This window comes from Dreissena polymorpha, chromosome 1 (genome assembly GCF_020536995.1).
Source record: "Dreissena polymorpha isolate Duluth1 chromosome 1, UMN_Dpol_1.0, whole genome shotgun sequence".
Lineage (NCBI taxonomy): Eukaryota > Metazoa > Mollusca > Bivalvia > Myida > Dreissenidae > Dreissena > Dreissena polymorpha.
Window position 1 is genome coordinate 91,120,485 of NC_068355.1, and position 22,379 is coordinate 91,142,863.

The 22,379-nt window shown below is 37.3% G+C and overlaps 2 protein-coding genes across 3 annotated transcripts in view; one reads left to right on the forward strand and one right to left on the reverse strand.

Moving 5' to 3' along the window:
• LOC127840573 (dynamin-binding protein-like) overlaps positions 1-20,222 on the reverse strand; it is a 105,047-nt gene extending 84,825 nt beyond the window's left edge. Inside the window, exon 1 of the mRNA XM_052368986.1 lies at positions 20,000-20,222. The gene's annotated coding sequence lies outside the window, so the exon portion shown is untranslated. The remainder of the gene's footprint in view (positions 1-19,999) is intronic.
• A 175-nt stretch (positions 20,223-20,397) lies between these two features.
• Positions 20,398-22,379, forward strand: part of LOC127840583 (UHRF1-binding protein 1-like) — a 46,917-nt gene continuing 44,935 nt past the window's right edge. For both annotated transcript variants that reach the window (XM_052368996.1, XM_052369003.1), the window contains exon 1: positions 20,398-20,534. In XM_052368996.1, the coding sequence (XP_052224956.1) occupies positions 20,491-20,534 (44 nt within the window). In that variant the 5' untranslated portion in view covers positions 20,398-20,490. The remainder of the gene's footprint in view (positions 20,535-22,379) is intronic.

Genomic DNA, 22,379 nt, shown 5'->3' on the forward strand with positions numbered 1-22,379 from the left:
AGTCAAGAGGTAACACACCGGCCTCCTCCTCTAGCAGTGCACCCGGTGTACAGTTTAGGGCTCTCAGAGCTATCCTTAGGGCCTTGTGTTGAATGGCATCAACCATTTTTAGGGCATTTGGCTTAGCACATGCATAGATTTGGGCTCCATAATCTAGCTTTGGACGTATAAGGGACTTGTAGAGTGTTAAGAGGCTATTTTTATCTGATCCGAAACCTGTGCCTCTTAACATTCTCATTAAATTTAGGTCCCTTTCGCACCTTTCTGCCAAATATTTGAAGTGGTGAGTAAAAGTTAACTGTTTATCTAGGTACATACCTAGAAATTTCACCACTTTTTCAAAGATAATTTTGGTGCCGCCTAAATTTAAGTCCAAAGAGTGCTGAAATTGTTCGCCAAATAGTTCTCCTACTGTTTTGGTTGGAGAAATTTTGAATCCCCATTCAATTGCCCATTTCCATATGGAGTCTAAGCCTGCTTGAGCCCTCTTTTGCAGGCGTAACATGTAAGACCCCTTTAACCAAGTGCCTGAGTCGTCGGCAAACTGGGAGATAACCATTCCTGAGTCTTTTAAGGCATCAGGTAGACCGTTTACAATGAGGGAGAACAGAGTTGGGGATATTACAGACCCCTGAGGGGTTCCGCGGTCAGTTATGGCTACCTCTGATAACTCCCCATCGAACCTGACCTGGATTTTACGGCCCTCTAGGAATGCTCTGAGGTAGTGGAAACAGTATCCAGTGATTCCATAGTCAGCTAGCTTTTTTAGTATGCCGAAGGTCCATGTTAAATCAAAGGCGGCCTGAAGGTCCAAAAAAATTGCTAATACTGATTGCCCTTGATTTTTTGCAGAAAGAATATCATGTTGTAATCTAGCTAGCTGATCAAGAGTAGATTGCCCCTTCCTAAAGCCAGACTGGAAGGGGTTTAGTATATTATTTGATTCCAATAAGTGTTCTAATCTATTTTTGACCATTATTTCTAGTAATTTACCTGCATGTGATGTTAGACTTATTGGACAATATGAGTTTGGATCATTTTTGTCTTTACCGGGTTTAGGAATTGGAATCACTGTGGCCTGCTTCCACTCGGGTGGTATCCTGCCTGTCCTATACACCTGATTGAATAGGTTAAGCCAGATTTTTAGAGTTATGGCTGGCATATTTTTAAACATTAAATATGCTATTTTGTCAGGCCCCGTGGCGGTGTTGCTCCTGCTGTTAATGGCACTTAATAATTCTGTAATAGTGAATGGTAAATTGAGAGGCGTGCTGTTATCCCCAGGCTCATTTAAAATATTTCGGTGCTCAGTCTCAAACCGCTTTTGATAATTCAGAGTTTCAACGGGAAGGTTTGAGTCACTGGAGACAGATTGGAAATGTCGTACCAAAAATTGAGCCTTGTCCCTTGGGGTAGTGGCAATTTCGCCTTTGTATTTAAGTAGCGGTACAGGGGTGAATGAATTTCCTTTAATTCTGTGAATTTTTTGCCAAAAATCCCTAGTATTTTTCTTATTAATGATAGCTGAATCACAGAATTCTTTCCAATTTTGAGTTTTTGCGTCCAAAATAACCTGCTTTGCCTGATTTTCGAGGGACCTATAATTAAGAAGATTATGCTCAGCGGGGTTCTTTTTAAGAATTTTAAAAGCATTTTCACGATCCTGTACCGCATTGGAGCACGCCTCATTCCACCACGGGACCCTATTTCTGGCTTTGACCTTGCCGGAGGAGACCGGTATGCTACATTCCGCTATGGACAGTATCCTGCTGGTTAAGTTAATATAAAACAGATTTGGATCCTGGGAGTGAACATCTGCAAGGGAGAGATCTGAGCAGCGGTCCCTAAACTGAGCCCAATTAGCTTTTTCCAATAAAAACTTTTGCTCTCCTGAGCATTGGGCCTCAGTTCCCTGTGCAATATAGTTGAGCAGGGTAACCTGTTGTGGGAGGTGATCAGATCCCATAGTATCTTTAACAGTTGCCCATGCAGACGCACTTGCTATCCTGGCATTAACAGCAGTAAGGTCTATGTGGGAGTTTAAACCAGTGGGGTTAAGCCTGGTTGGAGAACCGTCATTGAGCAGTATAAGATCTTGCTCGTCCAACCATTCTATTACCGCCCGACCTTCTGCATCTGAATTTATGGAACCCCAAGCAGGGTGATGTGCATTAAAGTCGCCTGTGAATATTACATCAAAGGGTCCTTTAATGGTCCTTAATTCCTTAAAGAGGCCGTTCAGGGTTTCAAGATCACATCCTCTTGAATATAAATTTACCAGGATAAGAGGCCGGTTCTTGTCAATAACCAATTTAATTGCTAATGCCTCAATAGCAGTGCTACCATCAGATTTAAATTGGTTGTTCACTCCCAGGTGTTCATAATTAATTGTATTTTTAATATCTATGGCAAGACCACCGGCAATATTTTGGTTTGAAGTAACATAATTCTTAAATTCGCAGTTATACCCTGGTATTTGTTTTACAGAAATATTTGAAAATTTAGTTTCCTGTAAACATATGATATGGGTATTAGGGTTGCAGTCAATAAACTATTTTAATTCTGTAAATTTGTTGGCGGAAAGACCACCAACATTGAATGAAATTATTTGCAGGTTACTGTCCATAGTGGTGCGAAATTAACTTGCGTTTAATCTGATTTATTGAGTGGTGAGGAGATTTAACTCCTAGTTTGTGGCCTGCACAGGCCCCTTTGAGTTTCGCGGGGGTCCTGGCAAGCCGAACGTGTTTCTTATTTGCGAGGATGGTACCGCTGGCCGGGGGGGGGGGGGCATCCTGGATCTGCTACTACTATTGGAGGATCCCCAGTTCCAGAATGGATTTTATTAGTTAAAATTTTATCAGGGGGGATGACCTTTGTTATTGTTTCTTTGCAATTTTTGAATCGAGAATCAATTTTGTTGTAGATGTAAGATATAACTCCCAGTGGGCCTTTTCTGGTCCTTTATTATCTCAGCAACCAGATCCGCCAGCTCGCTGAGATATATTTTCCTATATGTGGGACCTGTTGCTGGCGGATCCTTGATTTTAATAAATGAGTCCCCAGCAAACGAGTTACGTCTGCTGGTGTTGTCGGTAGGGGAGCTCATTGGGGATGTCTGGGAGTCGACCATTCTGGGACGGTTAGGGGGGACACTAACTCGGGGTTCCTCCTCTATTTCACAGATACCAGAGATAGAAAGGTTCTCCAATATACTGGAGTGCACTGACACCAGAGAGTCTCTCCCCGTGATATCAAACATAGAGTCGTCCGACAGTGTAGGACCACTACAGGTGGTGTCGCTAGCACCGGCATTCAGAGTTAAACAGGGTACTGATTATCTAGGGGCAGATAAGGCTACTGATAGGGGTTGCCCAGACATAAGGCTGGAATGAGGTATAAGACTTTTGATTGGTTCAAATTTTTGCACAGGAAATTATTTGAAAACAACAACTTTTGAAAAACAAGCTGGTTTCAGCAATTGAATATTGAGCTAAATTAAATTAACATTGAGACTTATAATTGTTCTGTAAAATGTTTTGAAATACTGTCAGCATGAAGTTTTGTGTGATGAAAACAATGTGTTTTTTACTACAATTTGGAAATCAACAATAAGTTTGTTGGAAAAGAGGTTCAACTGTTTTTTTTTGGAATACTGAAGAACAGTTTTAACAGGTTTGTATTGTCATTTCTTCATCCTTTTTTATTTAGTTTATTGATTTAATTATGATTATTATTATATTTATGTATTGTCACTCAGAAATGTAAATTGATAAGTTAATGTATTGCAATTTAAAGGAAAAACAACACAATTTGAAGCAAATATAGATAAACATACACATGACACAGTGTAAATGTTGTGTACAGTGAATTGTTGTGGTTGTGTTTTATGATTATTGTCATCTTTATTGTTATTTATAGATATTTCTGGTTATTACTGAACAGATTTCTTTCCCTCATATTTTAATGTTGAAGGTTAAACTCTTGCCCCAAGAGCAAAAGGGGTTATCATACTACCTGATGTATGGACTTTTACACCAGGCTTTTACCCTGCATGAGCTGGCCAACTTGAGGGGAACTGAAGTGGGCAAACCTCGCCCTGTCCTTGAACAAGAAAGCTGGATTTGTTGAGAGGTAAAACTATACAGGTTATTGCATTTTAAAAGCGTCACAATTCTGACCAATGTGACAAATATTTTTAGAGTTTGAAATGTGATGAAAGTAAATTACAAGCTTTGGAAAATTACCAATTGTAAATATTTTGTCAAAACTCCCTTTCTTTTTTTGGTTCCAGAGTATCATTAAAGCTGAAATCCAGCATGAAACCAGGGAGGTGAAGGCCATCGCACAGGCCATGTGCGGACTATTCACTCCCCACCAGCTTGTGACTTGCTCCATGAAGGGAGCAAAAACTACAACGGGGTCACCAAGACCAAGCATATCAACATATTTGATTTCACATTGCAATTTTTGTGATATTGTTTAATAATGTATATTATTGACATGTTATTTTTCATTGTAAAAATGAATGTAACCCAAAAAGTTTGGGAACAGGGAAACATGCTGTTAAAAATGCCTGATTGTATGCTGTGATTTCGTTGAATGTAGATATGTTATTTAATGTTAATAAATATGTTTATTTACAAAGTTTATTTGCTGTACTTGTTTCAGTTCATATTTAAACTGGTCACTTTTCATATCCAAATGAATGTATCTTTAAAATACTCATTTTTCAAAGATACACTTAAGTGTATCTTATCTATCTTAAAAATACTCGTTTTAAAAAGATACACTTGAGTGAATTTAAGTGCACTAATACGCTTAAAAATACACTTGAGCGTATTTTTTTAAATAAAATACACTTGAGTGTATTTTAAGTGCATTAATACGCTTAAAAATACACTTGAGCGTATTTTTTATAAAATACGCTTGAGCTTATTTTAAGTGCACTAATACGCTTAAAAATACGCTAGAGCGTATTTTTTTATAAAATACACTTGAGTGTATTTTAAGTGCACTAATACACTCAAAAATACGCTTGAGCGTATTTTTTAGTATAAAAAAATACACTTGAGTGTATTAATGCACTTAATTAACGCAGTTAAAATGCACTTAAATACACTTGAAGTGCAGTTTCTGGGAACAAATAAAACTAAAGCGTATTAGTGCACTTTAGTACACTTAAATACACTTAAAAATACACTTAAGCGCATTAATACACTTGAAAAGTGTATTTTTTGAGAGAAAAATGCAGAAAAAATACACTTTTTTGCACAGAAAAATGCACTTGGTAAAGTGAATAATACGGTGCCAATACCGCTGCGTTTTATGCGCATTAAATGCACATTTAATGCGCATTAAATGCGCATTTTACACACTTTTTCTGGAAGGGCTATCATCCAGCTCTTGAAGTTGCACCTTAAAAAATATTATATTGTAAACACTTTTATTCTCAATTTTGAAGCATTTTAAAGCAAAACAAGGGACAAAATTGTCACAAAACCAGGTTTTCATTGTGAAAAAAAATCTGATAAAGGGAGACAACTCAAACTGAACTTTTGAAATGAACAAACAAAATTAACCCCCTTTGTAAGTTTGTTTTAAAATAAATCTATTTTTAGTCGTGGTGACCTTGACATTGGAGATATTGACGTGATTCTTTCGTGCGACACACCGTCCCATGATGGTGAACAAATGTGCCAAATGATTTTAAAATCTCATAATGAATGACATAGTTATAGCCCAGACAAGCTCATTTATGGCTATTTTTTACCTTTGAACTCAAAGTGTGACCTTGACCTTGGAGATATTGACGTAATTTTTTCGCGCGACACACCGTCTAATGATGGTTAACAAATGTGCCGAATGATTTTAAAATCTCACAATGAACGACAAAGTTATGGCCCGGACAAGCTTGTTCCGCCCGCCCGCCAGCCCGCCAGCCAGCCCGCCAGCCAGCCCGCCAGCCCGCCAGCCAGCCAGCCAGCCAGCCAGCCAGCCAGCCCGCCCGCATTCGCCAATCTAATAACCAGTTTTTTCCTTCGGAAAACCTGGTTAAAAACAACACTAATTTCCCAATTTTAGTCAAAACGCTGCAATTGTTCCCTTATCCAAAAGGACCTGGTCCCATTCCCAAATGGTGAAAAAGAACACTGCTCCTAATTTACATCCCTGCCTACATGAAACAGAATCAGAGCAACAATAGCTAGTTGCAGAAAACCTCTGTTTTATAATAGTGGGGTCATATGGTGATATGATTGTTCACATTTTGATAAAAGCAACAAACTTGGCACATTTGTAGAGTAACAGAATATTTTAATCAAATATGGCAGGAGCATGTAATTTCCTAAATTTTGGTTGCCATCTTGGCGGCCATCTTGAAAATGGCAGCCATCTTGAAAATTGGAGATGGGTCCATAGCTAAAATTGAATAAAATACTTTTACTTACAAATGTGCCAAGTTTGTTGCTTTTATCAAAAAGTGAACAATTCCACTAAATACAAGCACCATATGATCCCGCTATAAGGGAGTAAATTACAAAGGCTATTAAGTCTCTATATTATTAAGTTATTCTCAGAGCTCCAGACATGTTACATTCATTCAGGCCTATAAAATGCATTAAAACAGCTAAACAAGAGGGCCTGAAAGGCCCAAAGTCGCTCACCTGAGATAACAAGATATTATTGGGACAAATCTTATGACCAAGTTTCACGAAGATCGGAAAATAAATGTGGCCTCTAGAGTGTTAACAAGGTTTTACTATAGCCATATAAGGAAAAATGCCCACCCCCTGGCAGCCATGTTTTTCAACCAACCGGCATCATTTTTGAACTCATCCAAGATATTATCAGAATGAGCTTTCTGACCAAGTTTCATGAAGATCGGACAGTAAATGTGGCCTCTAGAGTGTTAACAAGATTTTACTAAAGCCATATGAGGAAAAATGCCCCGCCCCTTGGAAGCCATTTTTTTCAAGCAAACATTATTATTTTCGAACTCATCCAAGATACAGTAGAGCCAAAGCGGAACAAACGTATTTCGCGATCCGCGGCGGCAAGGCGAAACGAGTCGATGCCGCGTCAGTCGTTGAAGCCGCGTCAGTATGCGGCGGCAAGTCGCATTTCGCCGCGAAACTTCGCATCTGTCCGCCGAGGCATGCCGCGGTCGACGACATGATGCCGAGTCGATGCGATCATGAAATATTTTATTTTTTTAATTATTAGTTACATGTAGTTAACAAATTTTGAAAGAACAATTATAATAATAATTAAAATCATAATAAATTTATTGTGCGCGGATTGTATTAGCATATACATGTAAGCATAGTTAATGTGTCTGGCCAATTATTAAGTTTGTTTCCCGCCCGTAGCGTATGTATTTCACACATAAACAAGGTCACGTAATTATGTTTTCGCACATACAAGTGGTCAAGGCTCCAGCATATGGTGGATTTATAAATTAATTGCATGTTGATTCCGCTATTATATTTTAGCTGAGAAAATTAGCAGTTTGAAGCCACATCAATAATCAAGACGGTGAAGACGTATTTGTAGTTTTGTTAATTATCAGCTTATTATAACTATTGTTTGAATATGCGTATATAAACACGTTTTATTTTGTTCATATTATACAGTTAATATCGCTACTAATTACCCGATAATCCCGTATATTCCAGTTTTAAAGCAAATGCTGGTAAATATTTACGATACACAGACATTCTCGATATTTCCTTAAGTATCAAATACATTTTGGCATTTGTTACTATTTATAGAGATGATGAAATAACGTCTAATCGGGGCGTTTTTTTTCTCCACTGAACACGCGATTTACGCCTGACGTGATGTTCATGTATTTATACAACACAAAATACACCCAAACTTTCCAAACGACGTTCTATATGTCTGCATAATTTTCGCGCGCTTTTTATGAAACAAAGGATATTTTAGCACTGTTTATTTGACGCTAGAATTTGCCAAAGGACGCGTTAGCATTAAAATTCGGAAGTGTGTTTTGGATTACAAATTTAATAATGATAATCGAACGAAACATAAACAGTTGCGCATAATTAATTCTACGCTACACATACATGTATGTACATGTAGGTGGATATCCTTTCACTCGATCCGCCGCGTACGTATGCGGCGGATTTACTCCGCGAAAGTACGCGTGGTTAATACAGACTCGGCGTCGTTGCGCGGATCGATGCCGAGTGCCACGGCGATACGCCGCGTGAACACACGATTCGGCCGCCGCGGACTAATAATCTGGCCGTGGCGTAGCCGCGGATTATGTTTGTGCCGCTTTGGCTGTACTGTATAATTGAGACCAATCTTCTGACCAAATTTCATGAAGATTGGACAATAAATGTGGCCTCTAGAGTGTTAACAAGGTTTTACTATAGCCGTATAAGGAAAAATGCCCCGCCCCTGGTGGCCATGTTTTTAAAGCAACCAAAACCATTTTCGAACTCATCCAAGATACCATTGGGACAAATCTTCTGACCAAGTTTCATGATGATTGGAAAATTAATGGTACCTCTAGAGTGTTAACAAGGTTTTACTATAGCCTTATAAGGAAAATAGCCCCGCCCCTGTGGTGGCCATGTTTTTCAACCAACCGGCATCATTTTTGAACTCGTCTAAGATATTATTGGGATGTATCTTCTGATGGAGTTTCATGAAGATCGGACTATAAATGTGGCCTCTAGAGTGTTAACAAGATTTTAATATAGCCTTATATAGCCATATAAGGAAAAATGGCCCGCCCCTTGGCGGCCATGTTATTCAAGCAAACGTAACCATTTTCGAAATCATCCATGATATCATTAAGACAAATCTTCTGACCATATTTCATCAAGAACAGGCAATAAATGTGGCCTCTAGAGTGTTAACAAGATTTTACTATAGCCATATATAGCCATATAAGGAAAAATGCCCCGCCCCTTGGCAGCCATGTTTTTCAAGCAAACGTAACCATTTTCGAACTCATCCAAGATATCATTGAAACCAATCTTCTGACCAAATTTCATGAAGATTGGACAATAAATGTGGCCTCTAGAGAGTGAACAAGGCAAATGTTGACGTCGCACAACCGAAAAAGGGACAACGCACAACGGACAAAAGGCAATCACAAACTCTCACCATGAGCACGTTGTGCTCAGGTGAGCTAAAAACAATGAAAATGTAAAACCATTGCATACAAAAACATAAGAAACTAGAAATGGCGCGGCAGAGGCCGACGCGTATCCCCACGCCGCATGTTTGACCCAGGGGCGCCCCAGGGTTGGTAATGGGGCCATGCATGGTTGAGATTGACCGTATTGTCATAAGAGAAGTTCAGTATCAATTAGAAGTGAATCGGTGTAGAAATGAAGAAATAATAGTAAAAGGCAATTTTGGGTGGGTGTGGTCTATGTGGGTGGGGCCCCAGGGTTGGTAATGGGGCCATGCATAGTTGAGATTGACCGTATTGTCATAAGAGAGGTTCAGTATCAATTTGAAGTGAATCGGTGTAGAAATGAAGAAATTATAGTAAAAGGCAATTTTGGGTGGGTGTGGTCTATGTGGGCGGGGCACCCCAGGGTTGGTAATGGGGCCATGCATAGTTGAGATTGACTGTATTGTCATAAGAGAAGTTCAATATCAATTTGAAGTGAATCGGTGTAGAAATGAAGAAATTATAGTAAAGGCAATTTTGGGTGGGTGTGGTCTATGTGGGCGGGGCCCCAGGGTTGGTTATGGGGCTATGCATAGTTGAGATTGACCCTTATGTCATAAGAGAAGTTCAGTATCAATTTGAAGTGAATCCGTGTAGAAATGAAAAAATTACAGTAAATGGAATTTTTTGGTGGGTGTGGCCTATGTGGGCGGGCGCCCCAGGGTTGGGATTGGGGCCATGCATAGTTGAGATTGACCCTAATGTCATAACAAAAGTTCAGTATCAATTTGAAGTGAATCCGTGTAGAAATGAAAAAATTATAGTAAATGGAAATTTTTGGTGGGTGTGGCCTATGTGGGCGGGGCGCCCCAGGGTTGGGAATGGGGCCATGCATGGTTGAGATTGACCGTATTGTCATAAGAGAGGTCCAGTATCAATTTGAAGTGAATCGGTGTAGAAATAAAGAAGTAAATGTAAAATAACCTAAAAAAATGAGTGATAATTTCTGACGCGGCCCCACCCCAACCGCTATCACTTTTGACCCAGGGGTCAGATCAAAATTCCAAATAGTGCAGGGTCGCACATATGCTCATAGCTACCATGTGTGTAAGTTTCAAGGTTCTAGTGCTTTTAGTGTAGGAGGAGATAGTGGCCAGGACGGACGGACAGACAGACAGACGGACGGACAGAAGACGGACGGCGGGGATAACCACAATATCCCCACCTTTTTTTCAAAAAGCGTGGGGATAACAAGATATGTGTTTGTCAGAAACACTATGTCCCCTTTTGCGTCCCTTTGAAGCTATATATTTGACCTTTGACCTTGAAGGATGACCTTGACCTTTCACCACTCAAAATGTGCAGCTCCATGAGATACACATGCATGCCAAATATCAAGTTGCTATCTTCAATATTGCAAAAGTATTCATTAAATGAGCAATTTTGACCCATATATTTAACCTTTGACTTTGAAGGATGACCTTGACCTTTCACCACTCAATATGTGCAGCTCCATGAGATACACATGCATGCCAAATATCAAGTTGCTATCTTGAATATTGCAAATGTTATTGCAAATGTTTAAGTTGGGGCAAACAAACAAACAAACAAACACACACACCAACAGACAGGGCAAAAACAATATGTCCCCCACTATAGTGGTGGGGGACATAAAAAGGTTATCTAAATTTGATAATGTGCTTAACTTAACAAAAGTACATGTAAAATAGACCAACTTCATTTAAAGGTCATAATCATACAATTAATCCACCATGTCAGGTCTGTAGATGTCATGTATCTAATTTTTTAGAATATTGCATTTCTAAGAATTTCCCATCACATCATTTTGATCTTTGTTAAAGTGTGTATGCACAATTTTTATATGTGATAAATTGTAATATATTGATAAAAATATGTTACAATAACACAAAATAGGCAAGAAAAATTATACATTGAAGAAGAATTTCATAAAATGCAGCAAAGACAAAATAGCGCCCAAGCCGATTGTGACCAAGATATTTCATACATATTTTCCTATAATAACAGAAGCATTCGTCTTCTTCGTGTGTTGTATGAATAGATATCTTTGCAGAAAATTTAAATGATCCGTAAAACTAAATTGTGTCTTTGTGTCGTACATGTATGACAAAATCTGCACTAAAACTAAATTTAGATTCACATTGTTCATGCATGCTGGCAAATTCGACTGTACAGACATTTTCGATTACAGAATTAAAGATCTGGCTTACTTCGCATTTTTCGACACATGTTCTTCCTAACTTTTATTTTAATTTATATTGAAATATATGTATAATTAGTTTTTTTACACATTTCATTTAAATTCATATATATTTGACAAAATCATGCATACACACTTTAATAAGGTGTGCAGCCAGTGCAGGGAAACTGTCCAAGTAATTTGGACAAAGGATTTTTGTCAGCCATTGCTTATAGGACATTCAAAATAGAACAGATTATTGACGCCTTCTTTAAAAATTTGTTTTGCTACATGAACTTGTTGTACAGAGCGCTAAGAAGAGTCAGTGCTCTTATTGCTAGACACTTAAAAACCTGACATGATTCAGTCTGCAAATATTGGCCTGAAAAAGCAATTGGAAAAACATTGATAATTGTTGTTTAAGAAATCAATTTTAATCCACTGATTTCAAAAATAATTCTCCTGAAAAGTTATCTGGATCTATATGTTACATGTATGTCTGATATCAAACATATCACTTAGGGGTTATTCAGATACACCAGAACAATGGACACTTGCTTATTCTGTTTATGTCCAATTGCTAAATTCAAATGATTTGACAAACTTAACCGTTTCATCAGAGTCTTAACCTTGAAGTGGTAACTAAAAATAGATTAATATTCATGTTTATCAACCTAACCAAAGAACAGAAAACCCTTTGGCCATAAAATCATACACAGAAAAGAAAAAAAACACAAAAGATTGAATGTTCACCAAATATCCATCCATAATAATATCAATGATTAATTCCACTGTACTAAGCAGCAAAAATGCTACAACAAGAAGATGTGGGAGAACTATTCTGAACTCATTATGTTCTTAAAGAGAGGACTTCCTGTAAAAGCTTTGTGTAAAAGTTACAAACAAATCTAATTTCATCAGGGAAATTATTCAATGTAAAATAAAAGATGCCTTTACTACATAGTTTTTCTGAATGCCACTTCAGGTACTTGAAAACTCTGCGCTATATCTAACCACTTCTTGCTATATTGAATTATATTTACTTTATTGCCAGTGCTTTCCACAGGCCATATAACGGTCCCTCGCCAGGGCGCTTCAATTTAACAAGAGGGCCTGAAATGCCCAAAGTCGCTCCCCTGAGATAACAAGATATTATTTGGACAAATCTTCTGACCAAGTTTCATGAAGATAGGAAAATAAATGTGGCCTCTAGAGTGTTAACAAGGTTTTACTATAGCCGTATTAGGTAAAATGCCCCGCCCCCTGGCAGCCATGTTTTTCAACCAACCGCATCATTTTTAAACTCATCCAAGATATTATTTGGATGGATCTTCTTATCAAGTTTCATGAAGATCAGACAGTAAATGTGGCCTCTAGAGTGTTAACAAGATTTTACTATAGCCATATAAGGAAAAATGCCCCGCCCCTTGGAAGCCATGTTTATCAAGCAAACATAATTATTTTTGAACTCATCCAAGATATCATTAACACCAATCTTCTGACCAAATTTCATGAAGATTAAACAAAAAAAGTTGCCTCTTGAGTGTTAACAAGGTTTTATTATAGCCATATATCATTAGCCATATAAGGAAAAATGCCCCGCCCCTGGTGGCCATGTTTTTAAAGCAACCAAAACCATTTTTGAACTCGTCCAAGATATTATTGGGATAAATCTCTGACCGAGTTTCATGAAGATTGGACTATAAATGTGCCCTCTAGAGTGTTAACAAGATTTTACAATAGCCATATATAGTCATATAAGGAAAAATGCCCCGCCCCTTGGCAGCCATATTTTTCAAGCAAACGTTACCATTTTCAAACTCATCCAAGATATCAATAAGACAATTCTTCTGACCAAATTTCATGAAGATTGGACAAAAAATGTGGCTTCTAGAGTGTAAACAAGGTTTTATAATAGCCATATAAGGAAAAATGCCCCGCCCCCTGGCGGCCATGTTTTTTAACCAACCGGCATCGTTTTCGAACTCGTCCAAGTTATTATTGGGATGAATCTTCTGACCAAGTTTCATGAAGATTGGACAACAAATGTGGCCTCTAGAGTGTTAACAAGATTTTACTATAGCCAAATAAGGAAAAATGCCCATTCCCTTGGCAGCCATGTTTTTCAAGCAAAGGTTACCATTTTTTAACTCATTCAAGATATTATTGGAACAAATCTTCTGAGCAAATTTCATGAAGATCGGAAAATAAATGTGGCCTCTAGAGTGTTAACAAGGTTTTACTATAGCCATATAAGGAAAAATGCCCCGCCCCCTGGTAGCCATGTTTTTCAACCAACCGGCATCATTTTAAAACTCATCCAATATATCATTGAGACCAATCTTTTGACCAAATTTCATGAAGATCGGACAATAAATGTGGCCTCTAGAGAATTAACAAGGCAAATGTTGACGCCGCACAACGCACGCCGCACAAAGACGGACAAAAGGCAATCACAAAAGCTCACCATGAGCACCTTGTGCTCAGGTGAGCTAAAAAGCAAAGTCCAAGGGGCTTTTATAATTTACTGATTTGTGTTTTTTTTCAGTTACTGCAACTAGCCATTCTTAAGTTGAAAGCAATAATGACATCACCAAATATTTTGAAAGCTGATTTACAATCCTCTGTCAATAACATGTATCTCTTTGCCAAATGTAAGCCCGCCAAAAGGCGGAGCATCAATATATTGGAAAATCGATATTGCGCAATGCAAGCGCACCCTTTGCATGAGCAACTGCACTTGTAGGCAGTCAATACCTGCAGTAAAATTATGCAGACGAATGACGTATTGCCATAAGTGTGTGGTTTTGTGACAGTTTGTTGTATTTACTACATGTACCACACCCTCAGTCCCCAGGTGTACACCTCAAAGACGAATCACAGCAAGTTACTGAGAAGACTGATGATTGCAACCGGGTATAATCCTCTTGGAAATTGTGCATGCAGGGATCAACAAATCCACTCGCCCGCTCGTAATTACGAGTAGAAATCAGCTCCGGATGAGTGAATATTCCAGCAGCGCTCGTCCTGCAGGGCGAGTGGCGTTTCTGGCCGAAAAGATTAAAATTTCAAGTTTTAATACATTTTCGCCAAACAAAACAACGTTTAATCGGCGATTAAAAATTATCGGATGTTGATTATTGCACACTGCGCTAAAATTAGTCCTGTTCCCGTTACGCACCACACCGGTGCCAGTATGTTCCTTGAATGTATCCTATACAGTACGGTATACGGTCTTTTAATACTGCTAAAAAATTCGTCTAAATTCTTCAGATCTTTAGATTTAAAGAGTGGATTTTGGCAAGTTTGAATGGACGAAAATGACAAAGAGAAAACTGCCTTTTGTACACACAGAGGCTTATTTGAGTTTAACTAAATGCCTTTCGGACTCTCCAATTCTCCTAAAGTGTAATCATAATGATCGTGATCATGAAGGCAAAATGAAAAACAAACAAGTTAAAAGTGTGTTAAACAGTTTATTAACTTTATTGAAGTTAATGAGTTAACACTAACAGTTCTATTTGATAACCGATAGAAAATCACAATAAAACACGTTACTGATTTATTGCATTTTTTCAATAAATTGCAGGGCAAGTACATATTTCAGCAAGTGGAAATTCTTAGCTACTCGCCCTGCAGGGCAAGTTGCTGAAAAAAAAAATGTCAACCCCTGGCATGGCATGCATAATATGGTCAAATTGTTTATTCCACTTGTAAAGTGTTTCAACAAATTATAGTTGAATTCATTACACACAATTGTAAATGTTTTGTCAAATTCTCAAATGAGCATAATACAAATATTAATCCAAAACACCCTTTCATATTGTTATGTTAACACCACATAAATTCTAGCTTCAAATAAACAGTGAATCATGTACATGCATTTTGTGTTCTTCTTTGTCTCAATTAAAAGCGCTCTGAAGCTGTTCAGACATGTACACTGTCACGTGAAAAATGTGGGTGTACCTATTGTTGTTTATAGTCACATATGCAAAAATTAGTTTGTTACTTTAGAAAAAAAGGAATGTTTATGATAATCAACTTTCTTAGCACTTTTATTCTTAATATTTACCGAAATTTGCTTTTAAAAATGGAATATATACAGCAGGGTTTTTTGGCCCGATTTTATAGCCAAAATTCCCAATCGCAAAAGGTATACTTTTTTCAAAAAATTTGCACACAAAAAAAACAATCTGGAAAAAACGCTAATGATATTGGCTGTTTCGCTTTTTAACCTATTACCCCCAAAACACTAATCAGCACTAGGTCTAGATGCAATTAGAATAACCATTGCGACAAAAATAAAATTTCTTCCAACTTGATCCTAATCTTGGGGGGAAAAAAAGAACAAACAAAAACCAGAAAAATCACTGTTTTTACATTTGCCAAGAGTCCAAGAAAAGGTAAAAACACAGTGCATCCTCCATTATCCCGCTTTGGCGACCGAAAATAACGAATGAATGCAACCAGATATGCTGATTTTCTTATTGGACCAATGAACGCACAGTTCATTGCCTCACTATTAGCATAATGATTTCGCGAGATTATGAGAGTACACAACTGTATAAATAATCATAAGTTCGCTGCGATATTTTAAGATCAATGTTTTTTCCAATATTTTGTGTCGAAGAAAAAATGTTTTGTAGGAGAATATGTAAACTGTTTTGAACATGCAAATGGGTGATATATTAACCTCTATGTGGATCAAATATATACCGGACATTCGGTCCGGTAAATACAGAAAATCTGTCCGACCCGCTAGCATTTTACCAGACATGTCCGAAGACGTTTTGGAAAGATTGCTGTAGCATTATGTTAAACTTAAAGAGTCCTTACATAGTTCTTCTTGAATGCTCTGAGCTCTTATGGTTACAAAAATCAGACATGGCAAAAGACCGTCACTATTTACAGGCCAGACTGGCCTAAGAGGAGAAATAATTTACAGACCAGTTGTTCATTTCACTGGCCTCAATTTTAAATTCTTTCTCCTTGGAGCGACATTTCAAAGTAAATTCAACAAGATGTGTTTGTGAAACACAATGTCCCCCTATATGATGTTTGACATTGTAGGATGACCTTGACCTTGTGAAGGATGACCTTGACCTTGACCTTTCACCACTCAAAATGTGCAGCTCCATGAGATACACATGCATGTCAAATATCAAGTTGCTATCTTCAATATTGCAAAATTATTAATAAAATAAGCGATTTGGGCCACATATATTTGACCTCTGACCTTGTAGGATGACCTTGACCTTGACCTTTCACCACTCAAAATGAGCAGCTCCATGAGATGCACATGCATGCCAAATATCAAGTTGCTATCTTCAATATTGCAAAAGTATTCATAAAATGAGCGATTTTGGCCACATATAATTGACCTCTGACCTTGAAGGATGACCTTGACCTTTCACCACTCAAAATGTGCAGCTCCATGAGATACACATGCATGCCAAATATCAAGTTGCTATCTTCAATATTGCAAAAGTATTCATAAAATGAGCGATTTTGGCCACATATATTTGACCTCTGACCTTGAAGGATGACCTTGACCTTGACCTTTCACCACTCAAAATGTGCAGCTTCATGAGATACACATGCATGCCAAATATGAAGTTGCTATCTTCAATATAGCAAAAGTTATTGCAAAATGTTAAAGTTGGTGCAAACAGACAGACCAACAGACCAACAGACAGGGCAAAAACAATAAAAAGGGAAATTTAACAAATGGTTGATTTATAAAAGGGCGAAAAGGGTGAACAGCCTAATTTGAAGTAATAAATTGTGGTGTATTTTTCAGTTTGGGAAACATATTTACACATATAAACATACTTATTTGAGTTTTATTGATGTATTTAACACATTTTTATTTAAATATTAAATACGTTTACCTTTTATTATCTTCCATTTCACTAACATGCCATAACAGTACTGTCAATAAACTGTATAGAGAGACAAGCATAATAAAGCAGAATATGTACATGAATCTGATTATACACAGCTCCACGAACATAGTAATCGAATTATGTTTGTCTGTTTACATTTTCGAACGTTAGTCTTGTTAGAACTTAGATTTCTTTTCGCAAATTAAATGAACACCAAATTATGAACACTAATTCTGGGACATCCATAAATTTCTAATAACAATGTGTTAATTGTATCTAAAACATATTTTCCCTAGTTCAATGATAAACGCTTTTCATTAATCCATACTAATTATATGATGTCCATCATTAATTTGATTTTTTATGGTCATTTTTGCAGAGCATTGCAATTTCTTTTTATTGCCTGCCTTCTTGGAATATTTGCGACATGCGTGCAATGCAACAAAAAATCGTGAATGTCTGACTACTTTCGCGACTATTTGAGACACTCCATTCTTGTTTGGGATAATTCTTGGAATTTATCAATGCTGCAATATTCCTGTGACCTACAGTACAGCCAAAGCGGCACAAACATAATCTGCGGCTACGCCACGGCCAGATTATTAGTCCGCGGCGGCCGAATCGTGTGTTCACGCGGCGTATCGCCGTGGCACTCGGCATCGATCCGCGCAACGACGCCAAGTCTGTATTAACCTCGCGTACTTTCGCGGAGTAAATCCGCCGCATACGTATGCGGCAGATCGAGTGAAAAGATATCCACCTACATGTACATACATGTATGTGTAGCGTAGAATTAATTACGCGCAACTGTTTATGTTTCGTTCGATTATCATTATTAAATTTGTAATCCGTAACACACTTCCGAATTTTAATGCTTACGCGTTCTTTGGCAAATTCTAGCGTCAAATAAACAGTGCTAAAATATCCTTTGTTTCATAAAAAGCGCGCGAAAATTATGCAGACATGTAGAACGTCGCTTGGAAAGTTTGGGTGTATTTTGTGTTGTATAAATACATGAACATCACGTCAGGCGTTAATCGCGTGTTCAGTGGAGAAAAAAAACGCCCCGATTAGACGTTATTTCATCATCTCTATAAATAGTAACAAATGCCAAAATGTATTTGATACTTAAGGAAATATCGAGAATGTTTGTGTATCGTAAATATTTACCAGCATTTGCTTTAAAACTGGAATATACGGGATTATCGGGTAATTAGTAGAGATATTAACTGTATAATATGAACAAAATAAAACGTGTTTATATACGCATATTCAAACAATAGTTATAATAAGCTGATAATTAACAAAACTACATATACGTCGTCACCGTCTTGATTATTGATGTGGCTTCAAACTGCTAATTTTCTCAGCTAAAATATAATAGCGGAATCAACATGCAATTAATTTATAAATCCACCATAATATTGCTGGAGCCTTGACCACTTGTATGTGCGAAAACATAATTCAGTGACCTTGTTTATGTGTGAAATACATACGCTACGGGCGGGAAACAAACTTAATAATTGGCCAGACACATTAACTATGCTTACATGTATATGCTAATACAATTCGCGCACAATAAATTTATTATGATTTTAATTATTATAATAATTGTTCTTTCAAAATTTGTTAACTACATGTAACTAATAATAAAAAAAAAATCATGATCGCATCGACTCGGCATCATGTCGCGGACCGCGGCATGCCTCGGCGGACAGATGCGAAGTTTCGCGGCGAAATGCGACTTGCCGCCGCATACTGACGCGGCTTCAACGACTGACGCGGCATCGACTCGTTTTGCCTTGCCGCCGCGGATAGCGAAAAACGTTTGTTCCGCTTTGGCTGTACTGTACAAAATTTCGCGAAAATGAACTTTTTATATTTGGAAATATCATAATCCGGTAACCACGAAATAATGTTATTGTGAAAACTGCAAGTGGGTTACAGTTTTTGAAATAAAAGGACAGTTAGTCTGACGATCTTGCATTTCACCGTGAAACATACAGCTCAAAAGTTCTTCCTGATTAAACCAAATTCAATGTAAAAAGAATAAGTCTCAAGTTTGTCTATGAAATTGCATGAATTAAATCAATCCAAAACAGCTTAACAAACACAAAACCTGTTACCATGGATATCAATTTGCATGTTGTTTGTGGATGAATGCTCAAAACAACAAGCAAATTCGTTGAATTGATATCTCCCACCAATATGCTTCTGGACACTCATACCAAGTTTCAATGAAATCCGCCAAAGCACTTCCAAGATATGGCTCTGGACACACAAAAAAGCATTTTATCAAGATACAAAGGGCCATAACTCTGTTATTATCAGATGGTGTACAATGCCATTTGGCGTGCATCATCCTATTATCCATATATATACTAATACCAAGTTTCAATGAAATCCACCAAAGCACTTTCAAGATATGGCTCCGGACGGACGGAAAGACAATGCCAAAACAATATCCCTCCGCCTATGGCGAGGGATAAAAAGTTTATAAAAAACATTATCAAACCGGAAGCCGAAGTTTTGATTGACGATTTGATCTATCTTATGGAGGTTCCGGAGAAAGTCGCTGTATTACGACTGGTTGATTAGACGAGATCTATCTTGCGGGGGATATATATGTATGATCTGTTAGTGACGCCTGGATTCAGGGTGGTAGACTTGATATAAAATATTACGTAACCAGTTGCAATTAAGTCATTACACCGTCGAAAATACCAAACACGCGCATACCTTCCAGATGTGGCGGAATTAGGCACTGTCCAGTGTCTGAGATTTAGATCTAGATGTTGACTGTAATTTGCCCTCCAGGCAAATCATCGCGTAATCCATGTATGTACATGAGAATCAAATACCAATAACACTTTACAAGAACAAAAATTACGTCTGTTTTTATAGGATTTACATTCTCTGTTAAATGTATGTCCTGTAAGTTGTTGTCATATGTGTACGTCAAAATTTTGATAACGCTTAGGTATTCAAAGAGCCAATTAATATAATACGTATGCGTATATGTATAAATTTGCTAATTGCATTCTATTATTCAGTATTTATTGACAAAATATGTTAGAGTTCACTCTGTCAATACATTTTAGTTGGTATGAAATATTTCTATAAAATCTGTTAATGATGTAAGCGCCTTACAAAATGGATTAATACACAAACTAGATCTATAAACGAGATTATCGTGATTATTCTAAATCTGAAACGAGTAATAGAACACAATGGGTTCACTTTTAAAGAACACAATATTGAAACATCTTTCAAAGTAAGTTCTAATTTATTGAATATTTACATAAGAACCGAATTTTTAGTATACATTTAATGAGTTAGTGTGACTAAGGGGAAGTGTCAATTTTTTGGCCATGGCATATAAAACAAAACATCACGACTAACACGAGCATCGCATTTTCATGGCAATCTCCTAGTAGGCTAGTATAAGCTTATCCCATGGCGAGCTTTATTTAAGAGATCCTAACACTTTTTTTAAATTTACATCATACTTGGTTTATAAAAAAACAACATTACATACATCTACCTTAGTAAATTAAACATTAGATATTAAAGATTGATAGTATCGATATAATGTGCTGATGAGACCTACATCATCATACCAAATGACCAAATTATCTCTGAACAAATAACACCATTGATTCCATACATGTAAATTCTTGCATATACAGCCTACTACAATCACCGTAGGGCTGTTCTAGGATTATATATAAAGCAATACAATTTGTACATCAAGTCAACATGGTGATTTTTAAATTCCAACATAAGGGAATGAAGACATTTCAATATTATCAACAGCAATATCAGGACATTAACTTGGATTTATATACCATAATTACATAAAGTTTTTGGACACTAACAAAAATTCTACCTGAAAATTAAGATACTCAAAATATTCCAAGAAGAAGAAAACAGAAAATTTTGAGACACCCTGAAAGATACCTATCTCATCTCAGTTTGGATGAACTGTGTATAACATTATTTTCCAACATGAAAGCATCTGCTTGATAATAACATGCCATAAATATTTAATAAATTTTAAATAATAAATAAAAATTTAATATGTTTCATGTTGATTAGAAGAAGTCATTTGGGAAGAGAAGGTGCGGCCCAAATAATGGATCCGACCAGTCTCTGGTCATCTGAAAAAGGGCAGACTCAGGCATTGTCATAATTATCGCACCATCAGCTTCATCAGCCGTCTCAGCAAAGTAATGCTACTCTTCAAATTCAACAGATTTAAAAATAAAGCTTAGAAACTGCTTGGGGAAGAGTAGACTGGATCGGAGCTGAGCATTGCGAAACAGATCTTCAAATGCAGAGTCATCATGGAGATAAACAACTTAATTGACTTAGCAACTTTATTGACTTAACAACTTCATTGACTTAAAGAAAGGGTAAGACCACATGTGGCATGATGGCCTATGGCAGGTTCTGAGAAAAGTCAACACTGATGAGGGGCTAGTACAAGTCATTCATGAACCCCACAAGAACACCAGCAGCGCAGTTTTCTCAGTGGACAGATTGATGACTTTTCCAGGACAGTGGGCATCAAAAAGAGATCTCTGCTGTCACATTTTCTATTAAACATTTTCCTTGAGAAGATAATAGGGTGAGCCTCCATGACCACCACGCCTTTGTCTCTATTGGTGGCAGACCCAGCTCTGACTTGAGATTGGCTGATGACATTGACCTCTTGGTTGGCACCTGCAGTGAACTTTCAATATCTCATCAACATACTCTCTGAAAGAGCAGGAGCATATGGGAGGGGAGGTTAGCACAGTGTTTTTTTGTTCAAATTTGGAACCTGTAGAAGTATGTATGTTTCCCAAATGGCACCTTAATATTCCCAGTTCCCAAGGTTTCCAAAATAAAATACAAAATCTTAAAATGAGTAGATTATCTCCCATCAAGCTCTATAATTTGAACCTTAAGTTAGAAAATTAAATATTCAAATCACTTTTATACTCAATTGTATTGCATTTCTTATCCTAAAAACAATAACACTTATTTGCCAATTTAAGTCAAAACAACACAATTTTTATGCCCCCGGATCGAAAGATCGGGGGTATATTGTTTTTGGCCTGTCTGTCATTGTATG